Consider the following 25,818-nt stretch of genomic DNA (forward strand, 5'->3'; position numbering starts at 1 on the left):
TGGGGCTGCACACGGAGGACCAACAGCAAATTAGGCAGGTGGGCATAATGTTTTGGCTCATCAGGTCATAATGTTTTGGCTGATGGCTGTAGATGAACAGAGATCAGAATACTTATTAGTTCAATTCAGCTCAGTTTAGTTTATAGTCACGTGTGCTGAGGTACAGTGAAAAGCTTTTGTTGCGTGCTGACCAGTCAGCGAAAAGACAACACACGATTACAATCGAGCCATTTACAGTGTAAAGATAGATAGATAAGGGAATAACGTTTAGTGCAAGATAAAGCCAGTAAAGTCTGATCAAAGATAATCACCAAAGAGGTAGATAGTAGTTCAGCACTGCTCTCTGGTTGTGGTAGGATGGTTCAGTTGCCTGATAACTGTACGCGACAGTTTGCGTACAGTTTTGGTCTCCTAATCTGAGGAAAGACATTCTTGCCATAGAGGGAGTACAGAGAAGGTTCACCAGATTGATTCCTGGGATGGCAGGACTTTCATATGAAGAAAGACTGGATAGACTCGGCTTGTACTCGCTGGAATTTAGAAGATTGAGGGGGGATCTTATAGAAACCTACAAAATTCTTAAGGGGTTGGACAGGCTAGATGCAGGAAGATTGTTCCCGATGTTGGGGAAGTCCAGAACAAGGGGGTCACAGTTTAAGGATAAGGGGGAAGTCTTTTAGGACCGAGATGAGAACGTTTTTTTTCACACAGAGAATGATGAATCTGTGGAATTCTCTGCCACAGAAGGTAGTTGAGGCCAGTTCATTGGAATGGCCTACTCCTGCACCTATTTTCAATGTTTCTATGTTTCTATAACAGCTGGGAAGAAACTGTCCCTGAATCTGGAGGTGTGCGTTTTCACACTTCTGTACCTTTTGCCTGATGGGAGAGGGGAGAAGAGGGAGTGGCCAGGGTGCGACTGGTCCTTGATTATGCTGCTGGCCTTGCCGAGGCAGCGTGAGGTGTAGATGGAGTCAGTAGAAGGGAGGTTGGTTTGTGTGATGGTTGGTTGGTTTGCCCGATGGGAGAGGGGGGGGAAGAGGGAGTGACCAGGGTGTGTCTCGTCCTTATAACGTCTTGCAAATGTTTTTTGGTATCTTTGCCAGATTACGTTCGGCAAAGATCACTTGAGTGACTGCCTCCTGAGGCTGGCGTGCGATGTGATGGGAAGGGAACGCAGTAACTTCGAGACGTACTCCATGTGTTACGAGAACATTCTCCGCAGGGAGCATCAGCTACTCTACCAGAAGGAGCAGGTAAGGAGCCACGGACATCATTCAGTGGCCAAGTGGCTCTTTATTTTGGGTAAAAACCGCAGATGCTGGTCCAAATGGAAGGTAGACACAAGACGCTGGAGTAACTCAGCGGGTCAGGCAGCATCTCGGGAGAGAAGGATCGGGTGACGTTTCTGGTCGAGACCCTTCTTCAGACTGACGTCAGGGGGGGGAGAATAGCCTGTACCTGCCTTCTCTCCATACCCCTGATCACCCGTACTAAGTCAGAGAGTTGCGAATCTGTGGAATTCTCTGCCTCAGAAGGCAGTGGAGGCCAATTATCTAAATGCATTCAAGAGAGAGCTGGATAGAGCTCTTAAGGATAGCGGAGTCAGGGGGTATGGGGAGAAGGCAGAAACGAATGGCCTCCTCCTGCATCTATTGTCTAATCAAGGATCTGCCAATCTTCACCTTAAAAATACCCAATGACTTGGTCTCCACAGCCATCTGTGGCAATTGGCCTCTGTATATTGCCCCTAGTGTGCAGGAAGTGGATGGGAAAGTGGGATAACATAACACTGGTGTTAGAAACATAGAAACATAGAAAATAGGTGCAGGAGTAGGCCATTCGGCCCTTCGAGCCTGCACCGCCATTCAATATGATCATGGCTGATCATCCAGCTCAGTAGCCTGTACCTGCCTTCTCTCCATACCCCTGATCCCTTTAGCAAAAAGGGCCACATCTAACTCCCTCTTAAATATAGCAGCTGATCGGTGTTGGGCGTGGATTTGATGGGGGAATCAAGAAGCAGAGGGCACAGATTTACGTTGAGAGGGGAAATATTTAATAGGAACCCGAGGAACAACGTCTTCGCACAAGAGGGTGGTGGGTGTATGGAACCACCTGCCAGAAAAAGTGGTTGTGGCAAAAGTTCATGTCACTGGCGCAGAAGTAGGCCACTCGGCCCATCGAGTCTACACCACCATTCAATCATGGCCGATCTATCTCTCCCTCCTAACCCCATTCTCCTGCCTTCTCCCCACAACCCCTGACACCCGTACTGATCAAGAATCGATCTATCTCCGCCTTAAAAATATCCACTGACTTGGCCTCCACAGCCTTCTGTGGCAGTGAATTCCACAGATTCACCACCGTCTGACTGAAGAAATTCCTCCTCATCTCCTCTCCAAAGGTAGGTCCTTTAATTCTGAGGCTGTGACCTCTGGTCCTAGACTCTCCCACTAGTGGAAACATCCTCTCCACATCCACCCTGTCCAGGCCTTTCACGGTTCACTTTCACTTTCACCATTTAGACCAATTTCCCTCTGGGGATGAATAAAGTTCTATCGTATCGTGTCGTACGGAATTTTAAACCTGGGGGAGTTAATTTGGTAATATTTTGCACGGTGTGTTTTATTTCTTAGGAGCTGAAGGGACTGCAGCAATCTCAAGCATCATCTGCAGGAGCAGAATCCCAGGTAACCTCAGCACCTCGATAACTGCCTTCATAGCCATTGTGTCTGAAGCTAAGGTAGACACAAAATGCTGGAGTAACTCAGCGGGTCGGGCTGCATCTCTGGAGAGAAAGAATGGGTGACGTTTCGGGTCGAGACCCTTCTTCAGACTGAAACTAATGTGTAGGATGTAGCTGCAGATGCTGGTTTGAACCAAAGACAGTCACAAAAATCTGGAGCAACTCAACGGGTTACATAGAAACATAGAAAATAGGTGCATCATGACTGACCATCCACAATCAGTAACCCGTGCCTGCCTTCTCCCCATATCCCGTGATTCCGCTAGCCCCTAGAGCTCTATCTAACTCTTTTAAATTCATCCAGTGATTTGGCCTCCACTGCCCTCTGTGGCAGAGAATTCCACAAATTCACAACTCTCTGGATGAAAAAGTTTTTTCTCACCTCAGTTTTAAATGGCCTCCCCTTTATTGTAAGACTGAGGCCCCTAGTTCTGGACTCCCCAAACATTGGGAACATTTTTCCTGCATCTAGCTTGTCCAGTCCTTTTATAATTTTATACATCCCGAAAAGATCCCCACTCATCGTTCTAAACTCCAGGTTAGGCAGCATCTCTGGAGAATTAGGCCATTCGGCCCATCAAGTCGACTCTGCCATTCAATCATGGCTGATCTATCTCTCCCTCCTCACCCCATTCTCCTGCTTTTTCCCCTCTTAACCCCGGACACCCGCCCTAATCAAGAATCTATCTATCATTGCCTTAAAAATCTCCATTGACTTGGCCGCCACAACCTTCTGTGGCAATGAGTTCCACAGATTCATCACCCTCTGGCAAAATACATTTTTCCTCATTTCCTTTCTAAAGGTACGTTATTTTATTCTGAGGCTCCGGCCTCTAGTCCTAGGCTCTCTCATTGGTGCATTCATCCTCTCTACTACCACTCCCAATCCACCATCTATTTCCTGGTTTTAGAATCCTCTCCCCTGGGAAAAAGACTGTGAGCATTCACCTTAACCATGCCCCTTATAATCTGTAGCGTACCTAAGATTGCCAACTGTCCCGTATTAGCTGGGATATCCCGTATATTGGGCTAAATTGGTTTGTCCCGTATGGGACGGCCCTTGTCCCGTATTAGGCCCGGGGGGTGCTGTAGGCCCGGACGCTGTAGGCCCGGACGCTGTAGGCCCGCCCGGACAATGTTGGCCTAGACGCTGTAGGCCCGGACGCTGTAGGCCCGGCACTGTAAACCCGCCCGGACAAAGTTGGCCCTGACGCTGTAGGCCCGGACACTGTAGGTCTGAACCGACACTGTAGGCTTGGGAGCCGCTGTAGGTCTGCAGGTGCCGCCTAACGGAGGTTGTGTAAAACCCGCCTCCCAGCCCGGGCGACCGCCATTGGTGGAGCGGGAGCACATGGCCAATAGCTGGGTGAGGTCACCTTTTGTCCCTTATTTGGGAGTGAGAAAGTTGGCAACCCTAGTGTATCAGTTCCAGAGACAAAGTCCAATGTCCACAATGGGGCAGAGGTGAATCGGACAGTACCCTAGCTTATGGAAAGACAATTCAGAAGCCTGATAACAGTGGGGAGGAAGCTGTTCCTGAGTCTGGTGGTGCGCGCTTTCAAGCTTCTGTACATTCTGCTGGACGGGAGCTGGGAGAAGGAATGACCGGGTTGGGACAAGCCTTTGATGATGTTGGCTGCTTTCCCGAGGCAGCGTGAAGTGTAGATGGAGTCACTGGTGGGATAGAGTGTCATAGATCCATACATCATGGAAACAGGCCCTTCAGCCACTCAGGTTCCTGTTGAATCTTTCACCCCTTACCTTAAACCTATATCCTCTGTTACTTGATTCCCCTTCTCTGTGCATTTATCCAAACTATTTCGCTCATGATTTTACACAGCTCTCTAAGATCACCCCTCATCCTCCTGCGCTCCAAGGAATAGCGTCTCAGCCTGCTCAACCTATCCCTGTAGCTCACACCCTCTAGTCCTGGCAACATCCTCGTAAATCAACTCTGCACCCTTTCCAGTTTGACGATATCTTTCCTCTTTGGTGCCCAGAATGTTTTAAATGGGGCCTCACCAATGCCTTATAGACAATAGACAATAGGTGCAGGAGGAGGCCATTCGGCCCTTCGAGCCAGCACCGCCATTCAATGTGATCATGGCTGATCATTCTCAATCAGTACCCCGTTCCTGCCTTCTCCCCATACCCCCTGACTCCGCTATCCTTAAGAGCTCTATCTAGCTCTCTCTTGAATGCATTCAGAGAATTGGCCTCCACTGCCTTCTGAGGCAGAGAATTCCACAGATTCACAACTCTCTGACTGAAAAAGTTTTTCCTCATCTCAGTTCTAAATGGCCTACCCCTTATTCTTAAACTGTGGCCCCTTGTTCTGGACTCCCCCAACATTGGGAACATGTTTCCTGCCTCTAACGTGTCCAACCCCTTAATAATCTTATATGTTTCGATAAGATCTCCTCTCATCCTTCTAAATTCCAGTGTATACAGTATACAACTGTAACATGACCTCCCAACTTTTATACTCAATAGAAGATGAATACAACATGCTAGAGTAACTCAGCAGGTCAGGCAGCATCTCTGGAGAGAAGGAATGGGTGACGTTTCGGGTCGAGACCCTTCTATAATGAATACTGCTGAAGGTCAGAGTGTGGAGCAGGAAGGACAGTGATCGCGGTCTCACCGCTGATATTCTTGCTCCCGATGGGATTACGTGCTGGGAAATATCAGGGCTGCCAGGTTTCCGTGTTAGTCTTGTTCCCTTTCCTCCCCAGCTGGCCGACTTCAATCATCAGATCATTATAGAGATCACAGCCCTCCACACAAAGCTGGCCAACCTCCAAGAGGAGAACTCCAGGCTGAAGGCGGAGGTGAGGAGGGAGGTGAGGCAGGAGTTCGATGCCCTGGTCAGGAACATGTTTGCATCCAGCTTTGCATTGAAGGTATGTCACTGTGTAGCAGCGGCAAAGCATCTGTGTGTGTGTGTGTGACTGTGTGTGTGACTGTGTGTGTGTCTGTGTGTGTGACTGTGTGTGTGTGACTGTGTGTGTGTGGGTGGGTATGTGTGTGTGTGTGTGACGGTGTGTATGTGTGACTGTGTGTGTGTGTGTGTGTGTGTCTGACTGTGTGTGTGTGACTGTGTATGTCTGTGACTGTGTGTGTGACTGTGTGAGTGTGTCTGTGTGTGAGTGTGACTGTGTGTGTGTCTGTGTGTGTGACTGTGTGTGTGTGACTGTGTGTGTGTGTGTGATTGTGTGTGTGTGTGTGTGTGTGTGATTGTGTGTGTGTGTGTGATTGTGTGTGTGTGAGACTGTGAGAGAGTGTGTTTGTGGCTGTCTGTGCTTGTGACTCTGTGTGTGTGAGACTGTGTGAGAGTGTGTTTGTGACGGTGTGTGAGAGACTGTGTGTGTGTGTGTGTGTGTGTGTGTGTGTGTGTGTGACTGTGTGACTTTGTGTGTATCTGTGTGTTTCTCAGAGATTTCCAGTTTCCTCCATAGAAAAACATAGACAATAGGTGCAGGAGGGGACCATTCGGCCCTTCGAGCCAGCACCGCCATTCAATATGATCATGGCTGAACATCCACAATCAGTAACCCAAGCTTGGACAGGCTAGATGCAGGAAAAATGTTCCCAATGTGGGTGAGTCCAGAACCAGGGGCCACAGTCTTAGAATAAAGGGGAGGCCGTTTAAAACTGAGGTGAGAAGAAACTGTTTCACCCAGAGTTGTGAATTTGTGGAATTCTCTGCCACAGAGGGCAGTGGAGGACAAATCACTGGATGGATTTAAGAGAGAGTTAGATAGAGCTCTAGGGGCTAGTGGAATCAAGGGATATGGGAAGAAGGCAGGCACGGGTTATTGATTGTGGATGATCAGCCATGATCACAATGAATGGCGGTGCTGGCTCGAAGGGCCAAATGGCCTCCTCCTGCACCTATTTTCTATGTTTCTATGTCTAACCCGTGCCTGCTTTCTCCCCATATCCGTTGATTCCTTTAGCCCTAAGAGCTAAATCTAACGCTCTCTTGAAAACATCCAGCGAATCGGCCTCCACTGCCCTCTGTGGCAGAGAATCGCACAGATTCACAGCTCTCTTCGAGCCAGCACCGCCATTCAATGTGATCATGGCTGATCATTCTCAATCAGTACCCCGTTCCTGCCTTCTCCCCATACCCCCTGACTCCGCTATCCTTAAGAGCTCTATCTAGCTCTCTCTTGAATGTATTCAGAGAATTGGGCTCCACTGCCTCCAGAGGCCGTTTTCTTCCTCGTCTCCGGGCCGCGGCACGTCGGGAAGGGGCCGCGGGGGCGTGGAGAGGCCGCCCGACCCGCTCTCACCGCAACGTCTTGTCACCACGACAGCAAAAGCTGGACGAGTACCACGTCAGCATGAACAGAGTGGCCTGCAAGCTGATCAGCGAGGTGAGGAGAAACGCGGTGGACAGCATCATCGCCCTCAAGAGGAAGGTCGGCTCCACAAAGAGTGACGATGCTTTGAAGGAGAACCTGGAGCGGGTAAGCGAGCGTGTTCACTCTCTGATCTTTGCAACAGGCAACAGGTGCAGGAGGAGGCCCTTCGGCCCTTCGAGCCAGCGCCGCCCTTCATAGAACCATAGAAACACAGAAGGGTCTCGACCCGAAACGTCACCCATTCCTTCTCTCCTGAGATGCTGCCTGACCTGCTGAGTTACTCCAGCATTTTGTGAATAAATACCTTCGATTTGTACCAGCATCTGCAGTTATTTTCTTATAGAAATACAGAAAATAGGTGCAGGAGGAGGCCATAGGTGCAGGAGGAAAAACTTTTTCAGTCAGAGTTGTGAATCTGTGGAATTCTCTGCCTTCGAGCCAGCACCGCCATTCACTGTGATCTTGGCTGATCATCCACAATCAGTACCCCGTTCCTGCCCTCTCCCCATACCCCTTGACTCCGCTATCATTAAGAGCTCTTACTCTTTTCTTGAATGCATTCAGAGAATTGGCCTCCACTGCCTTCTGAGGCAGAGAATTCCACAAATTCACAACTCTCTGGGTGAAAATGTTTTTCCTCTTCTCCGTTCTAATTGGCCTACCCCTTATTCTTAAACTGTGGCCCCTGGTTCGGGACTCCCCCAACATTGGGAACATGTTTCCTGCCTCTAGCGTGTCCAACCCCTTAATAATCTTATATGTTTCGATAAGATCCCCTCTCATCCTTCTAAATTCCAGTGAATACAAGCCCAGTCGCTCCAGTCTTTCAACTTATGACAGTCCCGCCATCCCGGGAATTAACCTGGTGAACCTACGCTGCACTGCCTCAATAGCAAGAATGTCCTTCCACAAATATGGAGACCAAAACTGCACACAGCAGTCAATCTTGTGGCATGCCTTTGTCAGTCCAGGTGAATGGAACCATGGGAACAGATGGGGCATTGTCGGACAGTGTGGACAAGTTGGGCTGAAGGCCCCTTTTCCACACTATATCACTCTATGACTCTGATATTCCCTTACTCTGAAAAAGTTGCATCTCCAAAATAAACCTCAACCTCTATTTTCTTTCTCTTTTCTCAGCAAGATCAACTCCAGTCCTTACGGGAAGAGAACAGCCAACTGCAGGGATTGGTGTGTAAGCTGAGGACTCTCACCTGCTGGAGACTGACTACGAGACAGGGGCAGTTTCACAGGTCCAGCACTGCCCTGGAGCAGGTGAGGCAGAGTGGACAAGAGGTCATAAGTGATAGGAGCAGAATCAGGCCATTCAGCCCATCAAGTCTACTCCACCCTCCCTCTTTCCCTCCCCCTCCTCTTTTCCCCTCCCCCTCTCAGATTCTCTCCCTTTCTCTCCTTCCACTAGTGGGAGAGTCGAGGACCAGAGGTCGCAGCCTCAGAATTAAAGGACGTCCCTTTAGGAAGGAGATGAGGAGGAATTTCTACAGTCAGAGGGTGGTGAATCTGTGGAACTCGTCTCAGACGGCTGTGGAGGCCAAGTCAGTGGACATTTTTAAGGCAGAGATAGATAGATTCTTGATTAGTGCGGGTGTCAGGGGTTGTGGGGAGAAGGCAGGAGAATGGGGTGAGGAGGGAGAGATAGATCAGCCATGATTGAATGGCGGAGTGAACGGTGGGCCGAATGGCCTCATTCTGCTCCTATCACTTTTGAACATATGAATTTCACCCTCTAGCTCTCCCCCTCTCTCATTCTCTCATTCTCTCTCTCTCTCTCTCTCTCTCTCTTTCTTTCTCACTCTCTCTCTTCCCTTAATTTCCTCTCTCTTTTACTCTCTCTCTGTCTGTCTTAAAAGTCTGTGTTAATGTTCCCCAGTTTGTTTTATGTGGGGGGTGGGGAGTCGGGGGAAACTTTTTTTCAATCTCTTACCTTGCCGGAGATGCGATTGTTTTCCGGATGGTATCTCCGGTCGCTCTGCAGCCTAACATCGTGGAGCTGGCGGCCTTGCTCGAGACTGACTTTGAACCCCACCGCGGGGCTTGGACTTACCATCTGAGCGTGCGACCCCGTGCCTGGGATCGACGCTCCAACCGCGGCCTGCGGACTTTAACATCGCGGAGCTCGCAGTCTCGGGTTGAGACTGATGTCGGGAAGCTCCAAAAGCCGCACGAGGTTCGACAAGCCCCGACCCGGGGTAGATCACCCAGCGTGGGGGAGCTGAGATCCCCCCCCCCCCCCCCCGATGTAGGAGCTTGATCGCCCAGACGAGGAAGGCCCACCGCCGGCTACGGGAGTCAATATCGTCCCGGCAACGGAAGGTTAGAGTCCCCGACAGCTGGAGGACAAAGAAGGGAAGATATTGAACTTTTTTTCGTCTTCCATCACAGTGGGGAATGTGGAGGAGTCACTGTGGTGGATCTTCATGTTAAAATGTATCTTGTGTGTCCTGTTGCTTTTTATTGTTATGACTGTACGGCAAATGAAATTCCTCGTATGTTGCAAAACATACTTGGCTAATAAGGTATGATTGTGACTGTGATGAGTGGAGTTGACGCTTTGTCGGCCATTTTGTGTGCGCAGGAGGTTATTCGGACCAAGAAGGACTACCTGAACGTGAAGATGCTGGCGGAGGAGGAGAAGGTCGGCCTGCAGCAGCAGCTGGTGACCCTGAGGACAGCTCTGGCCAGGTCCCAGTCAGAGAACGACAGGATCAAGAACGAACTGGACAAGGAGGTACTCCATCCCCACCTCTGTGTGGGCCCAACACCCAAACAGGGAGCACCACTACTACAGTCTGAAGAAGGGTCTCGACCCGAAACGTCACCCGTTCCTCAACTACCTCCTCTGGCAGCTTGTTCCGTACACCCCCCACCCTCTGTGTTCCTCCAGTACTTTGTCACTTACTGCAACCATCCAGTTTAGTTTAGTTCAGTTTATTGTCACGTGCACTGAGGTACAGTGAAAAGCTTTTTGTTCACAGTGCCAGAGAGACCGGGTTCGATGCTGACCTCGGTTGCTACCTGTGTGGAAGTTGTACGTTCTCACTGCGACCGCGTGGATTTCCCCCGCGTGCTCCAGTTTCCTCCCTCGTCAAAAGTACCGTGTGGGTTTTGTAGGTCAATTGGCCTCTGTAAATTGCCCCCTGTGTGTAGGGAGTGGATGAGAAAGTGAGATAACACAGAACTAGTGTGAAGGGGTGATCGGTGGTTGGCATGGACTCGGTGGGCCGAAGGGTCGGCTTCTGCGCCCTATCTCTAAACTAAACTTAAACTTAAACTAAACTAAACTGAACTAACTGGGAAATCAGATACTCTTATTATCTGATACACCGAGTTTCATTTCAAAATCCACGCAGCAGATTAAAGACAGCCCCGACAGCCACAAGGAACTGCAGATGCAGGAATCTTTCGTAGAACACAAAGTGCTGGAGGAACGCATTGGGTCAGGCAGCATCTCTGGAGAACATGCCTATGGTTCGTTTTGGGTTGAGAGTCTTAAGAAGGGTCTCGAGCCAAAACGTCACCTATACATGTTCTCCAGAGATGCTGCCTGACCCGCTGAGTTACTCCAGCACGCTGTGTCTTTTACTCTGCACATATGTGGGGCAGCTTCACAAATACGAACCAGGAATCGTTACATCAGCCGAGTATTTATTCATTAATAAACAAAACAGATGTGGCCTGTGGAATTAAGGTGACAAAATAAATGTAATGATTAGTCGGAATGCAGGAGACAGGAGGCGAGTGTTCAGACCTTGCATTTAGAAATAGAAACATAGACGATAGGTGCAGGAGGAGGCCATTCAGCCCTTCGAGCAGCACCGCCATTCAATGTGATCATGGCTGATCATCCACAATCAGTAACCCGTGCCTGCCTTCTCCCCATATCCCTTGATTTCACTAGCCCCTAGAGCTCTATCTAACTCTCTTTTAAATCCATCCAGTGAATTGGCCTCCACTGCCTTCTGTGGCAGAGAATTCCACAGATTCACAACTCTCTGGGTGAAAAAGTTTCTTCTCACCTCAGTTTTAAATGGCCTCCCCTTTATTCTTAGACTGTGGCCCCTGGTTCTGGACTCCCCCAACATTGGGAACATTTTTCCTGCATCGAGCTTGTCCAGTCCTTTTTATAATTTTATACGTCTCTATAACTGTATATATATATATATAACTATATCTCGCACAACTGTCCCTGCATGAACTTTACCTTCTTTCCTTTTTTTCCCCCTCCCTTCGTTGTCTTTGTTTTAGCCGTGATTTATTTATTTTATAACATCGATATGGAAGTGGCATTCTTAATCTCGTTGTACTTGTTCAATGACAATAAAGATATTGTATTGTATTGTATTGTAAGATCCCTCTCCTCCTCCTAAACTCCAATCTACTTTTAACAATGAAATTGGGCTCCAGTGGGCTGCTAAAAGACCTTTGTGTGTATCTTTGAACTAACCGAGCGTCCTTGTGGTTGTGCTGGTTTCATTGAGGGTAGAAGCAGCTACTGAGGGAGTACCGGCATCGTGCAGCAGAGGAGTGGAAGAGCCAGCAGCAGCTGGAGCGTGTGAGAACGTCCAGCGTGGAACAGTGCCTGCAGGAGGTGCAGCTCAACGAGCACACACTCCACACGCTGAATGCCCAGCTGGAAGCCACCTGCAAACACGCTCAGACTCAGTATAACAAAATCAGCAAGGAGGTCAAACAGGTACGGACGATTCTTCACTTGAGAGACAGGGGTTGCCAACTATCCCACTCCACAAATAAGGGACTAAAAGTGACCTCACCGCCCCGCGCCCCGCCTGACCTCACTCAGCCAGCGGCCCACGTGCTCCCACTCCACCAATGGCGGCCGCCCGGGCCGGGTGGCGGGTTGCTTCGCAACCTCCGTTAGTCGAACACACTCGGCCCCGTTCTCCGAACACACTCTGTTAGCCTACACTGTCCGGGCCTACAGTTGCCCCCGGGCCTACACTGTCCGGGCCTACAGTGTCTGGACCTACAGTGTCCGGTCCTACAGTGTCCAGGCCTACACTGTCCGGGTCTACAACTGCCCCCGGGCCTAGAGTGTCCGGGCCTAGAGTGTCCGGGCCTAGAGTGTCCGGGCCTAGAGTGTCCGGGCCTAGAGTGTCCGGGCCTACAGTGTCCGGGCCTACAGAGGACATAGGTTCAAGGTGAAGGGGAAAAGATTTAATAGGAATCTGAGGGGTAACGTTTTCACACAAAGGGTGGTGGGTGTATGGAACAAGCTGCTAGAGGAGGTAGTTGAGGCTGGGACTATCCCATTGTTTAAGAAACAGTTGGGCAGGTACATGGATAGGACAGGTTTGGAGGGATATGGACCAAACGCAGGCAGGTGGGACTAGGGTAGCTGGGACATTGTTGGCCGGTGTGAGTGAGTTGGGCCGAAGGGTCTGTTTCCACTCTGTGACTCTATGAATGGGTGATCGCTGGTTGGTGTGGACTCGGTGGGCTAAAGGGCCTGTTTTCATGCCTTACGATGCTGAAATATGTAGCAAAACACAGACTGCCGGGGGAATTTAGCATTATGTGAATATGTTTAGTTTAATTGTGGCCCGAGCCCGAGCCCACCAGTGATCCCCGCTCATCCTACACACATTCCGGACAATTTACATTTATACCGAGCCAATTAACCTCCATACCTGCACGTCTTTGGAGTGTGGGAGGAAACCGGAGCACCCGGAGAAAACCCACGCAGGTCACGGGGAGAACGTACAAACTCCGTACAGACGGCACCCGTAGTCAGGATTGAACCCGGGTCTCTGGTGCTGTGAGGCAGCAACTCTACCGCTGCGCCACTGTGCCGTTCCTCGGGCCTGCTGTGCAGAGTAACCAGTTTGCTGTCCTCCTCAGCTCCGCTGCCAGCTGTCACACGAGCGCAGCCTGAAGCTCGATGCTTTCCAGAGGGTCGATGAATTGCAAACCCAGCTGCATGACTTTGAGGCTGCATTATCCCTCAGCAACAATGCAGGTAATGCAACTCTCTACTCCGTTATTTACAAACTGTTTAGTTCAGTTCAGAGATCCTGCTAGGGGTTGCCAACTTTCTCACTCCCAAATAAGGGACAAGGTGACGTCACCGCCCCGCGCCCCACGTGACCTCACCCAACCAGTGGCCACGTGCTCCCGCTCTAATGGCGGCTGCCCGGGCCGGGAGGCGGGGCCCGGGCCTATGGACCTAGACTGTCCGGGGACCTACAGTGTCCGGGCCTACACTGTCCGCGCCTACACTGTCCGGGCCTACACTGTGCAGGGCTGACACCGTCTGGGCCTACACTGTCCGGGTCTCCAGGAGGCTGCGTGCACAGGAGAGGTTCAGCTGCAGGGAGAGGTTGGATAAACTGGGATTGTTTTCTCTGGAACGTCAGAGGTTGAGGAGAGGCCTGACAAAGGTTTATAAAATGAGTAGAGGCATAGATAGGGTAGACAGTCGGAGCCTTTTCCCCAGCGTGGAAATGTCCCACAATAGAGGGCATAGCTATAAGGTCAGAGGGGGGAAGTTTAAAGGAGATGTCATATGAGGAAAGATTGGAAAGACTGGGCTTGTATTCACTGGAGTTTAGAAGGATGAGAGGGGATCGTATAGAGACGTATAAAATTATAAAAGGACTGTACAAGCTAGATGCAGGACAAATGTTCCCAATATTGGGCGAGTCCAGAACCAGGGGCCACTGTCTTAGAATAAAGGGGAGGCCATTTAAACCTGAGGTGAGAAAAAACCTTTTCACCCAGAGAGTTGTGAATTTGTGGAATTCTCTGCCACAAAGGGCAGTGGATGCCAATTCACTGGATGAATTTAAGAGAGAGTTAGATAGAGCTCTAGGGGCTAGTGGAATCAAGGGATATGGGGAGAAGGCAGGCACGGGTTACTGATTGAGAATGATCAGCCATGATCACAATGAATGGCGGTGCTGGCTCGAAGGGCCAAATGGCCTCCACCTGCACCTATGTCTATGTTTCTATGTTTCTATGTTAAGTGCAGGGAATAGAGGTTTAGGGACAGTTTTTTTTATTGGATTAATACTGGTTTCTTCTTTTACAAGAAACTACACCCGGTGCCTTGAAGAAATCAGCATCATTGCAGTCGAGTGCCAGCAGTTTCAGAAGCACTTTGCCAGGTAATGACGTTTAAAATCCTTACTTGGAATGCTGGAGTTAAGTGTGTTCCCTCAGGAGGAATGGCCATTCAGTCTTTAACCTTTATACGTTTCTTTGCAAGCCCACCCTCTCCCTTGTCCTCGCACGTGACGGTTACAAAGGCATTTTGTTTCTGTGCAAGTGATGGGCACCGTGCCAGAGACAATCTCCAAGGTGGTGACTTACATTCAACATTGAGCCAGCACGGTGGTGCAGCGGGTAGAGCCGCTGCCTCACGGCACCGGAGACCCGGGTTCCATCCTGACCGCGGGAGTCGTCTGAGTGGAGTTTGCACGTTTCCCCTGTCACAGCGTGAGTTTCAGTAGACAATCGGTGTAGGAGGATGCCATTCGGCCCTTCGAGCCAGCGCCGCCATTCACTGTGATCATGGCTGATCATCCACAATCAGTACCCCGTTCCTGCCTTCTCCCCATACCCCCCTGACTCCGCTATCCTTAAGAGCTCTATCTAACTCTCTCTTGAATGCATTCAGAGAATTGGCCTCCACTGCCTTCTGAGGGAGAGAATTCCACAGATTCACAACTCTCTGGGTGAAAAAGTTCTTCCTCATCTCCGTTCTAAATGGCCGACCCCTTATTCTTAATTGGGTTCATTGGCTCCGGCAAATTGTCCCCCAGTGTGCAGGGAGTGGATGAGGAAGTGGGATAACACAGAACTAGTGTGAATAGGTGGTCGATGGTCAGCGTGGACTCGGTGGGCTGAAGTGCCTGTTTCTATGCTGTAACTCTAAACCAAATTAAATGAATGAAACATTGTAAAACATCTCAAGGCACTGAAGGAGCCGTCTGGCATGGAGATGTTGGATGTTCTTTCTGGCTCAGTTGAAGCTTCAAATTCCCAGGAGTCAATGTCACCAACAACCTATCCTGGACCACCTGTATTGAAGCAACCACCAAGAAACCACACCAACGCCTCCACTTCCTCAGAAGGTTTAGGGAGTTCAGCATTTCCCCAACAACTCTCACCAACTTCTACAGATGCGCCGTAGAAAGCATTTCGTCAGGATGCATCACAGCTTGGTTTGGGAACAGCTCCATCCAAGACCGCAAGAAATTGCAGAGAATCGTGGACCCAGCCCAGAACATCACACAAACCGACCTCCCTTCCATTGGCTCCTTCTACACCTCACGCTGCCTCGGCAAGGCCAGCAGCATAATCAAGGACCAGTCTCACCCCGGCCACTCCCTCTTCTCCCCTCTCCCATCTGGCAAGAGGTACAGAAGTGTGAAAACGCACACCTCCAGATTCAGGGACAGTTTCTTCCCAGCTGTTATCAGGCAACTGAACCATTCTACCACAACCAGAGAGCAGTGCTGAACTACCTCATTGGAGACCCTCGGACTATCATTAATCAGACTTTACAGGACTTTATCTTGCTCTATACATTTTGTTCCCTTTATCCTGCAACTGAACGCTGTGAATGGCTCGATTGTAATCACATATCGTCTTTCCGTTGACTGGTTAGCACGCAACAAAAGCTTTTCACTGTACCTCGGTACACGTGACAGTAAACTAAACTAAATCAACTCGTGGCTTTAAAAAACAAAGAGAATTACCAATGAGAATTAGCTGATCCTTGGTACAGCGTTACTTACCGAATAGTGAGCGGCCTGAATAGAGTGGATGTGGAGAGGATGTTTCCACTAGTGGGAGAGTCTAGGACCAGAGGCCACAGCCTCAGAATTAAAGGACATTCCTACAGGAAGGAGAAGAGGAGGAATTTCTGTAGTCAGAGGGTGTTGAACCTGTGGAATTCATTGCCACAGAAGGCTGTGGAGGCCAATGGAATGGATATTTTTAAGGTAGAGATAGATAGATTCTTGATTAGTACGGGTGTCAGGGGTTATGGGGAGAAGGCAGGAGAATGGGGTTAGGAGGGAGAGATAGATCAGCCATGATTGAATGGCAGAGTAGACTTGATGGGCCGAATGGCCTAATTCTGCTCCTAGTCTGCACTAGTACATATATATGTTCTTTTTATTACTTCACTCAGTAAGTGAACGTATTGCCAGTGTGATCATTTGAAACATTCCCTACACTCACCTGCAACCTATCTCAGTAACCCAGCCCCAGCTCTGTAACTGGACAAAAAAGCTGGAGTCACTCAGCGGGACAGGCAGCGTTTCTGGAGAGAAGGAATGGATGACGATTCGGGTCGAAACGTCACCTATTTCCTTCTCTCCAGAGATGCTGCCTGTCCCGCTAAGTTACTCCAGCTTTTTGTGTCTATCTTCAGCTTAAACCAGCGTCTGCAGTTCCTTCTGACACACCCAGCCCTGCATCCGTTGGACTCTGGACCTCCTTCAACCTTAATATCCTGCACAATTTCCTGTGTGACTCTCTAGCGGAGCCATTCCATGCACCCAGCCTTACCTGCACCCTGACCTGTCCTGATAGCATATCTTATCTGTACACTAAAACTCTCGTTTGTCTGTTTGTTCCTGAACTACAGCCCAAACAATACACGATAGCGCAACAATTTTAGGCCCACCTTACTCTTCGTCCCTTTGGTGCTAATGGAAGAAGTTTCCTTGAAATCGGTGTTATATTTTTATTTATTCACATTTAAAGTTTAAATCTATCTCCGAGGGAGGGGGGGGGGGGGGGGGGGGGGGTAGGTTTGGGCCCAACAGGTCTACTTGGTCTAGTTTGATATAAAAATTTACTCAACACGCACCCATTTGGTTGATAATTGCATACAATGTTTATAGAAACACATGGAATCTTTAACAAAAGACTCAGAGTGCTGGAGGCAGCATCTCTGGAGAACACGGATAGGTGATGTTTCACAGAGTGCTGGAGTAACTCAGCGGGTCAGGCACCATAGAAACATAGAAAATAGGTGCAGGAGGAGGCCATTCGGCCCTTCGAGCCAGCACCGCTATTCATTGTGATCATGGCTGATCGTCCCCACTCAATAAGCCATGCCTGCCTTCTCCCCATATCCCTCGATTCCACTAGCCCCTAGAGCACTATCTAACTCTCTCTTAAATCCATTCAATGATTTGGTTTCCACTCCCCTCTGTGGCAGAGAGTTCTCCACAGATGCTGCCTGACCCGCTGAGTTACTCCAGCACTCTGTGTCTTTTACTCTGCACATATGTGGGGCAGCTTCACAAATACGAACCAGGAATCGTTACGTTAGCCGAGTATTTATTCATTAATAAACAAAACAGATGTGGCCTGTGGAATTAAGGTGACAAAATAAATGTAATGATTAGTTGGAATGCAGGAGACAGGAGGCGAGTTTTCAGACCTTGCATTTAGAAATGCCATCCAAGTCTACTTTTGTCAATGAAAATGGGCTCCAAACCAAAAGTGAGCTTAAAAAAGACCAACTATAGTTGGACATCAGTCTGAAGAAGGGTCTCGACCCAAAACGTCGCCCATTCCTTCTCACCTGAGATGCTGCCTGACCTGCTGAGTTACTCCAGCATTTTGTGAAGAAATACCTTCGATTTGTACCAGCATCTGCAGTTATTTTCTTAAAAAAGAACAACTATATTTTTCTAAGATTCTTATATTCAATCTTTTAAGAAAAAAATTACATGTAGTGACTGACATTTCCTTGCCAGGGAAGGAACTCAATATTTTATAACTAGGCTTGAAAAAGGATTGAAGAGACGAGAACAAAAAACCTTCAGCTTTGGCTGTGTTGTTGCTTGAGACAAAGGCAGTGCTTTGAACAGTTTGTGGCTGATGGTCACAGCCTCAGAGAGGCTGCATCTGGACTTGAAAACATTCGCAAAGGCATGAGAATTCTCCACCCATTTTATTCTGAAGCCTTTATCACGAAAGCTTGTGGATAATTTTAGTGCAGTTTAGACACCTCAGTTTCGATCAGCCTCAACGTTATGACAGGCGAAGTGAATAACATTGGTTATCTTGTTACAATGGCACCTGTCAAGGGGTGGGATATATTAGGCAGCAAGTGAACAGTCAGTTCTTGAAGTTGATGTGCTGGATGCAGGAGAAATGGGCAGGAGTAAAGACCAGAGCGACTTTGACAAGGGCCAAATTGTTATGGCCAGACGACTGGGTCAGAGCATCTCTGAAACGGCAAGGCTTGTGGGGTGCTCCCGGTCAGCAGTGGTGAGTACCTACCGACAGTGGTCCGAGGAGGGACAAACCACAAACCGGCGACAGACAGGGTGTTGGGCGCCCAAGGCTCATCGATGCGCGAGGGCAACGAAGGCTATCCCGTCTGGTCCGAACCGACAGAAGGTCGACTGTGGCACAAGTCACAGAAAATGTTAATGGTGGTCACGGGAGGAATGTGTCACAATACACAGTGCATCGCACCCTGCTGCGTATGGGGCTGCACACGGAGGACCAACAGCATATTAGGCAGGTGGGCATAATGTTTTGGCTGATCGGTGTATACAGCAATGGAAACAGGCCCTTCAGCCCATCGATCACCTGTTCACACCAGCGCTGATATCCCACTTTCTCATCCACTCTTTACACTAGAGGTTGGTTAACCTACAAACCAAGGCAAGTTCAATGCTAGCATTTATATCAAGAGGACTGGAATACAAAAACAGGGATGTAATGCTGAGGCTCTATAAGGAGCTGGTCAGGCCACATTTGGAGGACTGAGAGCAAATTGGGGTTCCATATCTGAGGAAGGATGTGCTGGCTCTGGAGAGGGTCCAGAGGAGGTTTACGAGAATGATCCCAGGAATGAGTGGGTTAACATATGAGCGTTTGTCGGCACTGGGCCTGTACTCGCTGGAGTTTAGAAGGATGAAGGGGGACCTCATTGAAACTTGCAGAATAATGAAAGACATAGATGGAGTGGTGGGAGATGAGAGGTCACAGCCTGAGAATTAAAGGGCGCTCTTTTAGAAAGGAGGTGAGGAGGAACTTCTTTAGTCAGAGGGTAGTTAATCTGTGGAACTCATTGCCACAGAGGGCTGTGGAGGCCAAGTCAGTGGATATTTTTAAGGCAGAGATGGACAATTTCTTGATCAGAACGGGTGTCAAGGGTTACGGGGAAGGCGGGAGGATGGGATTAGGAGGCAGAGATCAGCCATGATTGAATGGCGGAGTAGACACGATGGGCCGAACGGCCTAATTCTATTCCTAGAACTTGTGAAACCCGCATGTCTTTGGGATGTGAGAGGAAACCGGAGCCCACGCGGTCTGTAAACTTTAAAAGATATCTAAAGGTACCGCGGAAACAGGCCCTTCAGCCCGCGCCGACCAGCGATCACCCCGTACACTAGCACTATCCTACACACACTGGGGACAAATGACAATTTTACCAAAGCCAATTAACCTACAAACCCGTACGCCTTTGGAGTGTGGGAGGAAACCGGAGATCCCAAAGAAAACCCACGCAGGTCACGGGGAGAACGTACAAACTCCGTGCAGACAGCGCCCGTAGTCGGGATCAAACCCGGGTCTCTGGCGCCGCGAGGCAGAAACTCTACCGCTGCGTCTCCGTGCCGCTTCTAACTTATTGCCATCATGTTAGAAGTGCAGGGAGTGTGGCCGTGAACAGCATGGACACCTTGGTTTAATTCAAAGGAGACCTTGGATGTAAACTTGTCGGTACTTATGTATCCCTTACCTAGGTACTGGAAGGCAGACTCACTTTCGAACTCAGTCACTTACGTTCGCCAGAGACCACTTCCAACGCTGTTTAACCACTGACCCACAGACCACTGATGCCAGTGGGACCGTCGGCAGTGGAGGAAAGAGAATACAGAGGCCGAAAACGGTGAGCAACAGACGTGTCATCAAAGCCTTGCAATCAATATTTATTCTGCATTCAAGGTCTGTGTCTGACCTGCCTGTCATCATTGAGGTTGTTATGATGAACTGTGTCAGCAGTAGGGTTGCCAACTGTCCCGTATTAGCCGGGACATCCCGTATTTTGGGCTAAATTTGTTTGTCCCTTATGGGACTGCCCTTGTCCCATATTAGGCCCGGACGGCGCTGTAGGCCCGGACACCGTAGGCCCGGGGGCCGCTGTAGGCCCGGACACCTTAGTCCAGAGGCCGTGGCGCCGCCTAACGGAGTTTGCGTAGCAACCCGCCCCGGGCAGCCGCCATTGGTGGAGCGGGAACACATGGCCGCTGGCTGGGTGAGGTGACGTGGGGCGGTGACGTCACCTTGTCCCTTATTTGGGAGTGAGGAAGTTGGCAACCCTAGTCAGCGGTAATGAAATTAATAAGGTACATTTCGAAATATCACCCTGATTTACTTGAAAACTGATATTACAAAATGATTACAGTTCCTGTGAACTAGTTTAGTTTTGAGATGCAGCGCGGAAACTGGTCCTTCGGCCCACCGAGTCCGCGCCGACCAGCGATCCCCGCACACTAACACTATCCTACACGCACTAGGGACAATTTACAATTATGCCAAAGCCAATTAAACTACAAACCTGTACGTCTTTGGAATGTGGGAGGAAACCGAAGGTCCCAGAGAAAGCCCACAAGGTCACTGGCAGAACGTACAAACTCCGTACAGACAGCACCCGTAGTCGGGATTGAACCCGGGTCTCCGGCGCTGTGAGGCAGCAACTCTACCGCTGCGCCACCCCGAACCGTTCGCAACCCAAGCAGTTCAGGGCGTCACGGTGGTGCAGCGGTAGAGTTGCTGCCTCAACGCCGGAGCCCTGGGTTCGACCCTGACTACGGGTGCTGTCTGTACGGAGTTTGTACAGAATTACCTTGAAGGTCACAGAGGAGCAGCAGCCAGACCAGCAAGTGGGTGGGTGGATTGGCTGAGACATCCTAATTAGTTGTGTGGACAGTTGACTTGATCAAACACAATTAAGTCCAGGTTTCGGGGAGCGGCCTTTGGCGAGGTGAAGTGCGAGGCGTTGGCTCACGAGTCTTCGGCGAGGAGGTTACACCGCAATCGGTTGTGTGTTTAATTTAATTTAAATATTTAAACTTGTGCTGGCAGGAGTGTTATTGCAGTGCAGTTGCTGCAGGATGTGGGAGGTCGGGGCACTGCTGGTGTCACTGACCACGACAATAGGTGCAGGAGGAGGAGGCCATTCGGCCCTTCGATGTGATCATGGCTGATCATTCTCAATCAGTACCCCGTTCCTGCCTTCTCCCCATACCCCCTGACTCCGCTATCCTTAAGAGCTCTATCTAGCTCTCTCTTGAATGCATTCAGAGAATTGGCCTCCACTGCCTTCTGAGGCAGAGAATTCCACAGATTCACAACTCTCTGACTGAAAACGTTTTTCCTCATCTCAGTTCTAAATGGCCTACCCCTTATTCTTAAACTGTGGCCCCTTGTTCTGGACTTTCCCCAACATTGGGAACATGTTTCCTGCCTCTAACGTGTCCAACCCCTTAATAATCTTATACGTTTCGATAAGATCTCCTCTCATCCTTCTAAATTCCAGTGTATACAAGCCTAGTCGCTCCAGTCTTTCAACATATGACAGTCCCGCCATTACGGGAATTAACCTAGTAAACCTACGCTGCACGCCCTCAATAGCAAGAATATCCTTACTCAAATTTGGAGACCAAAACTGCACACAGTACTCCATGTGCGGTCTCACTAGGGCCCTGTACAACTGCAGAAGGACCTCTTTGCTCCTATACTCAACTCCTCTTGTTATGACACCTGTGGGAACTGTATCCAGCCACAGCTCCTTAAGGACTGAGTTCGGGAACTGGAGCAGCAGCTGGATGCACTCATTTCATCCCCTTCCTTTCCGCCTCTACCCGGGCGGTCACGGTGGCGCGGCGGTAGAGTTGCTGCCTTCCAGCGAATGCACGCCGGAGACCCGGGTTCCATCCCGACTGTGGGCGCTGTCTGTGCGGAGTTTGTACGTTCTCCCCGTGGGTTTTTTCCCAGATCTTCGGTTTCCTCCCACTCCAAAGACATGCTGGTTTGTAGCTTAATTGGCTTGGTAAATGTAAAAATTGTCCCTAGTGGATATAGGATAGTGTTAATGTGCGGGGTTCGCTGGTCAGCGCGGACCCAGGGGGCCGAAAGGGCCTGTTTCCGCGCTGTATCTGTAAACTAAACGTCCATCTGGGACTGCGAAAGCTTCCTCGCTAGAGTCAGGTCGTCACTCCTAGAGTGCAGGAGGTGAGACGGGTAGAGGGAAAGGAAAGGGATGAAACTAGTGTGGAAGACCTCTGTGGAAGTACCTCTTGAAAACAGGTACACCCTCTTGGGAACTGTCGGCAGTCGACGCTTCCAGTCCGAGCGGCGGACAGGTCTGCAACTCAAATCCTAGCGCCGAGGCTTGACCGGCGAGACTGACGTCGGGCAGAGCCGTTGCAGCGGGTGACTCCATTGTCCGAGGTGCGGACAGGAGATTCTGTGGCGGCAGGCGAGACTCGAGGATGGTGTGTTGCCTCCCTGGTGCCAGGGTTCAAGACGACACGGAGCGGCTTCAGAGCATCCTCGTGAAGGAAGATGATCAGCCGGAAGTAGTTGTGCACGTGGGCACAAACGACGTGCGTAAGAAGAGGAAGGAGGTTCTGCAACGTGTGTATTGAGAACTAGGCAGGAGGCTGAAAAGGCAGGACCTCTCGGGTGGTTATCTCTGGGTTGCTTCCAGTACCTCGTGCTGCTGAGGGCAGGAACAGGGAGATAGGGGATCTGAATATGTGGCTGAGGAATTGGTGCAGGGGGCAGGGATTTAGATTTCTAGATCACTGGGATCTCTTCTGGGGCATGGGTGACCTGTACAAAAGGGACACTTTACACCTTAATTGGAGGGGGATCGACATCCGGGCAGGCAGGTTTGCTAGTGCTACACGGGTGGGCTTAAACTAAACAGTGGAAGTGTATGCGTGCAGCTAACTGGAAAGTGTAGGAGAGGTCACGTTTAAACTAACAGGGCAGGGAGATGGGACCCAATGCAAGGAGACAGAGGGACATAAAAGGAGGACAGAAGCAAAAGGTGGAAGGGAGAAAAGAAAAACTAACCTGAGAGCTCCGTGCCTCAATGCGAGGAGCATTCGTAATAAGGTGGATGAATTGAATGCGCAGTTGGTAGTTAAGGAATATGATACAGATTGAATTACGGAGACATGGCTCCAGGGTGACCAAGGCTGGGAACTAAACATGCAGGGGTATTCTAATATATAATATAAGAAAATAACTGCAGATGCTGGTACAAATCGAAGGTATTTATTCACAAAATGCTGGAGTAACTCAGCGGGTCAGGCAGCATCTCGGGAGAGAAGGAATGGGTGACGTTTCGGGTCGAGACCCTTCTTCAGACTGATGTCAGGGGGGGCGGGACAAAGGAAGGATATAGGTGGAGACAGGAAGATAGAGGGAGGAAGGGAAGAGAGGGACAGAGGAACTATCTAAAGTTGGAGAAGTCAATGTTCATACCACTGGGCTGCAAACTGCCCAGGCGAAATATGAGGTGCTGTTCCTCCAATTTCCGGTGGGCCTCACTATGGCACTGGAGGAGGCCCATGACAGAAAGGGGTATTCGATATTCAAGAAGGATAGACAGAAAGGAAGAGGAGGTGGGGTGGTATGCCATGAGAAACATGCAAATGGTTATAATGTGGTATGTTCTGCATGTTCTCAGTGTAATTATTTCTGTTCAAACAGGTCCCAACCAGACTTCACAATAAGGTGATGGAAGCATTATTGCCAGACACTGAGGACGCAAGACATCACAGTCTCATTCTGGAGCTGAAAGATTACAGATTAAATCAGAAATAATTGCAAGGGATGTAAGGCAGGAAAACGGCATAGACAATCAAAGATAAAAGCAGGGGAGCTGGAAGAGGGGGAAAAAAAACATTATTCACTGCAAAGTTTAAAAAAAACAATAAGGTGCTGGAGGTTCTCAGTGGGACAGACAGCATCCCTGAAGGATGTGTAGGAACTGCAGATGCTGGTTTACACTGTAGACTCAAAATGCTGGAGTAACTCAGCGGGACAGGCAGCATCTCTGGAGAGAAGGAATGGGTGTCGTTTCGGGTCGAGACCTTTCTTCAGACTGAGAGTCAGCGCAGAGATATGGGAAGGTATAAGGTGTGAGAACGAGACATCAAAGGGAACGCAGATCAGCAAAAGTGTAGATTACATCTTTGTGAGCTCGGGGAAGTTGGCAATGCAGCACACAAAGATAAAATTTACTCAGGACAGTCAGACTGGTCGGAGAACTAGGCTGGGGGAGGGATGGAGAGAGCGGGAAAGCAAGGGAGAAGTCAATATTCATACCTCCGAAGGACATGTGTAGGCCACGACCCTTCATCAGACAGAGTTACGGTAGCCCTTTTTTTTGTAAACGAGCATCTGCAGTTCTTCATTTTCCCATTCACTGCAGAGTGGTCACTTTTGAGTACTTTTATGGAATGTTTTAACTTTTGAAATCAAGTGCTGGAGTAACTCAGCGGGTCAGGCAGCATCTCTGGAGAACATGGATAGGTGACGTTTTGGGTCAGGACTCTTCTTCAAACCGAGTTACTCTGGCAGTTTTTTTTTTGTTTTTTTTTTTGTTAAATCAGCATCTGCAGTTCCTTGTTTCTCCATTCACTGCAGAGTGGTCACTGTGTCATTTTATTTGAATGTTGAATTTTTGAAGTCAAGATTTCAGACAATGTCTCTGTGATGAAATTCACCATTGGAACTGATCCATGGTTATTCCCCATGGAGTGGGGGGGGGGGTTATCAGCTTTGTCAGCACGGTAGCGCAGCGGTAGAGTTGCTGCTTTACAGCGAATGCAGCGCCGGAGACTCAGGTTCGATCCTGACTACGGGTGCTGCACTGTAAGGAGTTTGTACGTTCTCCCCGTGACCTGCGTGGGTTTACTCCGAGATCTTCGGTTTCCTCCCACACTCCAAAGACGTACAGGTATGTAGGTTAATTGGCTGGGTAAATGTTAAAAAAAAATTGTCCCTAGTGGGTGTAGGATAGTGTTAATGTACGGGGATCACTGGGCGGCACGGACTTGGAGGGCCGAAAAGGCCTGTTTCCGGCTGTATATATATGATATGATATGATAACCAGTTAAAAAAATTATCTTTGATACCAAAGCCTTTCCAGTGTATTGTGATATATGTGAAATAATAAATCAGCAACAATAAATTGTAAATGCAAAGTGCTGAAGTAACTCGGACGGGCCAGCCAGCATCCCTGGAGAAAAAAGATGGGTGATGTTTCGGGTCAGGACATTTTATAGACAATAAACAATAGGTGCAGGAGGAGGCCCCTCGAGCCAGCACCGCCCTTCACTGTGATCATGGCTGATCATTCTCAATCAGCACCCCGTTCCTGCCCTTTTCCCATACCCCTTGACTCCGCCATCTTTAAGAGCTCTATCTAGCTCTCTCTTGAAAGCATCCAGGGAATTGGCCTCCACTGCCTTCTGAGGCAGAGAATTCCACAGATTCACAATTCTCTGGGTGAAAGTTTTTCCTCATCTCCATTCTAAATGGCCTACCCCTTATTCTTAAACTGTGACCCCCTGGTTCTGGACTCCGCCAACATCGGGAACATGTTTCCTGCCTCTACCGTGACCAATCAGTTTAGACTGGACGGCTGGGCGGCGCGGA

The 25,818-nt window shown here is 49.5% G+C and overlaps 1 protein-coding gene across 1 annotated transcript in view; it reads left to right on the plus strand.

Annotated features, from left to right (window-relative positions):
- Positions 1-23,979, plus strand: part of ccdc162 (coiled-coil domain containing 162) — a 124,037-nt gene extending 100,058 nt beyond the window's left edge. Inside the window, exons 38-48 of the mRNA XM_078400077.1 lie at positions 1,107-1,256; positions 2,640-2,693; positions 5,485-5,652; positions 7,072-7,224; positions 8,260-8,394; positions 9,716-9,868; positions 11,624-11,833; positions 13,000-13,117; positions 14,190-14,264; positions 19,884-20,029; positions 23,866-23,979. Of these exons, the coding sequence (XP_078256203.1) occupies positions 1,107-1,256; positions 2,640-2,693; positions 5,485-5,652; positions 7,072-7,224; positions 8,260-8,394; positions 9,716-9,868; positions 11,624-11,833; positions 13,000-13,117; positions 14,190-14,264; positions 19,884-20,029; positions 23,866-23,979 (1,476 nt within the window). The remainder of the gene's footprint in view (positions 1-1,106; positions 1,257-2,639; positions 2,694-5,484; positions 5,653-7,071; positions 7,225-8,259; positions 8,395-9,715; positions 9,869-11,623; positions 11,834-12,999; positions 13,118-14,189; positions 14,265-19,883; positions 20,030-23,865) is intronic.
- Positions 23,980-25,818: the final 1,839 nt, after the last annotated feature.

Source organism: Rhinoraja longicauda, chromosome 5, assembly GCF_053455715.1.
Source record: "Rhinoraja longicauda isolate Sanriku21f chromosome 5, sRhiLon1.1, whole genome shotgun sequence".
NCBI lineage: Eukaryota > Metazoa > Chordata > Chondrichthyes > Rajiformes > Arhynchobatidae > Rhinoraja > Rhinoraja longicauda.